We start from the raw sequence: 2627 nt of genomic DNA on the forward strand, positions 1-2627 counted from the left end.
ATATGATATAATAACTAGTTATACTCTTTTTAATTATTATTTTCACAAAACAGTAATTATTCCGAAATAAATATAAGAATTGATATTATTTATTAATAATCATACTAATAATAAATATATAAAATGTATAAACCTGATAAAGATGTGACCCAATATGATCATATATTATTAAAAGTATTATTTAATAATGATTTTTAGCATGCGGATTCAACATTCAATTTTGGTTTTTGTTCCTCTCTAAGATAGACAATGATGTTTTAAGTCATGGAAGTGCCGACATCGGTTTTAATACAATGTAAGACACAAACGAAGTCATTGATTTACTTTCTAAAAGAGTTATCATGGAGAAATAGATACTCCAACATATATAATTATATATAGATTTAACTCATTAAAGAGACTGTTAGATAAACCAACCTAGATAGCATTCATTCATGAAATGATATACAGTATATTTTGCTACTAATTCCAGTTACATATTGCTAACGCTACTTATATTCATTCTCTCTTCTTTCCAAATTTAAGAACACAAGTTTGCTTTTAACCAAAAAAAACCTCATTAAGTAATTCATCAAATATTGTCTCGACAACCATCAAATCTTCTTGTTCCTTCACCCGCAAGTCTGGACAATGTTTGCCCTAACTTCACTCCTCGAGGACTTTCCTCAACCGAGTTTATGTCGCCCCATCTCCAATCCTCTCTTCCTTCCGTTGCCGTTTTGTTTATAGTCATACTCACATTCGTTTTCTGGTCAAAGCACCATTTGCCACGCACAACCCCATTTCCACAACGCTTCAATATGTTGGTGTCAATCTCCTGCATCAACCCATCACCATCTTCTTTCTTGAAAGACCTTGCAACAATCGCCATCTCCCCCATTTTGTTAAGGGTCTCATTTTTACTCATAACATATCTCAAATCATTGTCGATTGTCATGTTCTGAAAACCGGGTGAGTTACAGATGACTGTTTGGAAGTACAACTCAAGAGGAGATTCCACGTTGCTCATGTACATTAACAGTTTCCTAGGAAAGTTGTCCCATCCTTCTACACAAAACTCTATAAATGATCGGCTTAAGATTACCCAAGGGGATCCTGCTACAATCTTGAACATGTTTGGTGCATTTCTACTCCCTGTCGCGTAGAAAATCGGACTGTTCTTTCTCTCATAGACGTTTGGGTCCACAACCACTCGCTTAACTCGTTCATTCCTGCAACCCATTAACAGGTTGAATTAATCGATCTTTTAATCAAGAAATCAAAAGATGTTCATCTTATATCGAAATCTATCTTATAACACTTACACATCAGAGACGCTAGTGTTGGCGAAATGCACAAAGTTGAGGTCCCTAGGCAAGAATGTAAAAGCGTGGAGGATATCTGCAAACATTTGTCCAGTTTTTATTTACAAATTAGTGAAATTTTGTAATGAATTATTGAATTGAATCAAGATTATGTATATACAAAATTACAAACCATCCTGCGTGATTAATGGGTAATCGGAGGGACCAAGTGTGATGAACCAATCCCAACTTGAACTTATTTTAAGAAGCAATGCAGACGCATGGAGCAAAGCGGCGAGCCCAGATCCACCCATCGGGTTCACACCATAGCTCCGCCCAACAACGTTGACATTGTCAAATTCGCTAAACAATGGGTCCGATTGTATAGAAAGTGCCAGATCCGATCTTTCATCTGAGGAAGAAGACGCATCCAGTAACAAAAGGTACTGATTTCTGGGATGATAAGTAGCCTTCAAAAGCCGAAGAATCCTTTCGCCATCTCCACTAGATCCGTAAATCCAGTAAGCCAGGACCGGAGGGTCGCCGGAGCTTTTTGATGGCACTGGTTTTACTCTGTTTGGTGTCCAAGTGTCTCCGGTGGAGTATCCATATTGGAAATATGGAGTTACGGCTGCTCCAGTAATGAGTAGTAAAGTTCCAAAAGCTAAAAACTTGAGATGGGTATTACTGAAAAGGATAAAAGATTCAACAAGTTGGGGTAGTTTCATGATCGGTGTTATGTTTTGCTTAGATTAGACTTAAGACAGATACCCTGAATTAGTGGTAGGATGAATCATCAGTAAAAGAAAAAGAAATTAAAGGTGATGTTTGATAGGTATAGGTGGAGTAAAGATTACTGCAAAACAAAAGGTAGATAGATTGACAACAGAAACTATGGAAGAAATGTCAAACAGGGTGGACCAGAGATGGACGAACCCAGAACCACTCATTTAGTGATGATAGACAAGAGACTTTGGAGATGCTTTTGATATTTTCCTTAAAGTATTGGATGGTGTATCATTATTAAATGTGCGACCCGACTACACATGGCATTTGTATATGAAACTATGCAAAAGGTTAATTTAAAATCACATAAAGAAACATGCCAAAAGAAATATGTTATGTCATCCTCAAAATCACGATCCTAACGATTTTATAATTTCATCTACATAAATGGATCCCATTCATATATAAATTGTTTTTGGTTAACAACCAAAAAGGATTATAGAATCGGATGGTAAAATTGATTGTAAGACAATTAATATTTTATTTAAATATTCTTTTTTTTTTTTGGACTAACTAAATACATCGAATATAAACTTATAAAAGCTTATTGTTAAATGG

The 2627-nt window shown here is 35.4% G+C and overlaps 1 protein-coding gene across 1 annotated transcript; it reads right to left on the minus strand.

The window, feature by feature from the left end:
- Positions 1-403: 403 nt before the first annotated feature.
- LOC111913908 (beta-glucuronosyltransferase GlcAT14A) lies at positions 404-2293 on the minus strand. Its single transcript, XM_023909626.3, has 3 exons — positions 1477-2293; positions 1305-1380; positions 404-1211 (listed from the first exon to the last, which is right to left on the minus strand). Exons 1-3 carry the CDS (start codon positions 2009-2011, stop codon positions 572-574), a joined length of 1251 nt encoding a protein of 416 aa, XP_023765394.1. The 5' UTR covers positions 2012-2293; the 3' UTR covers positions 404-571.
- Positions 2294-2627: the final 334 nt, after the last annotated feature.

Source organism: Lactuca sativa, chromosome 1, assembly GCF_002870075.4.
Source record: "Lactuca sativa cultivar Salinas chromosome 1, Lsat_Salinas_v11, whole genome shotgun sequence".
Taxonomy (NCBI): domain Eukaryota; kingdom Viridiplantae; phylum Streptophyta; class Magnoliopsida; order Asterales; family Asteraceae; genus Lactuca; species Lactuca sativa.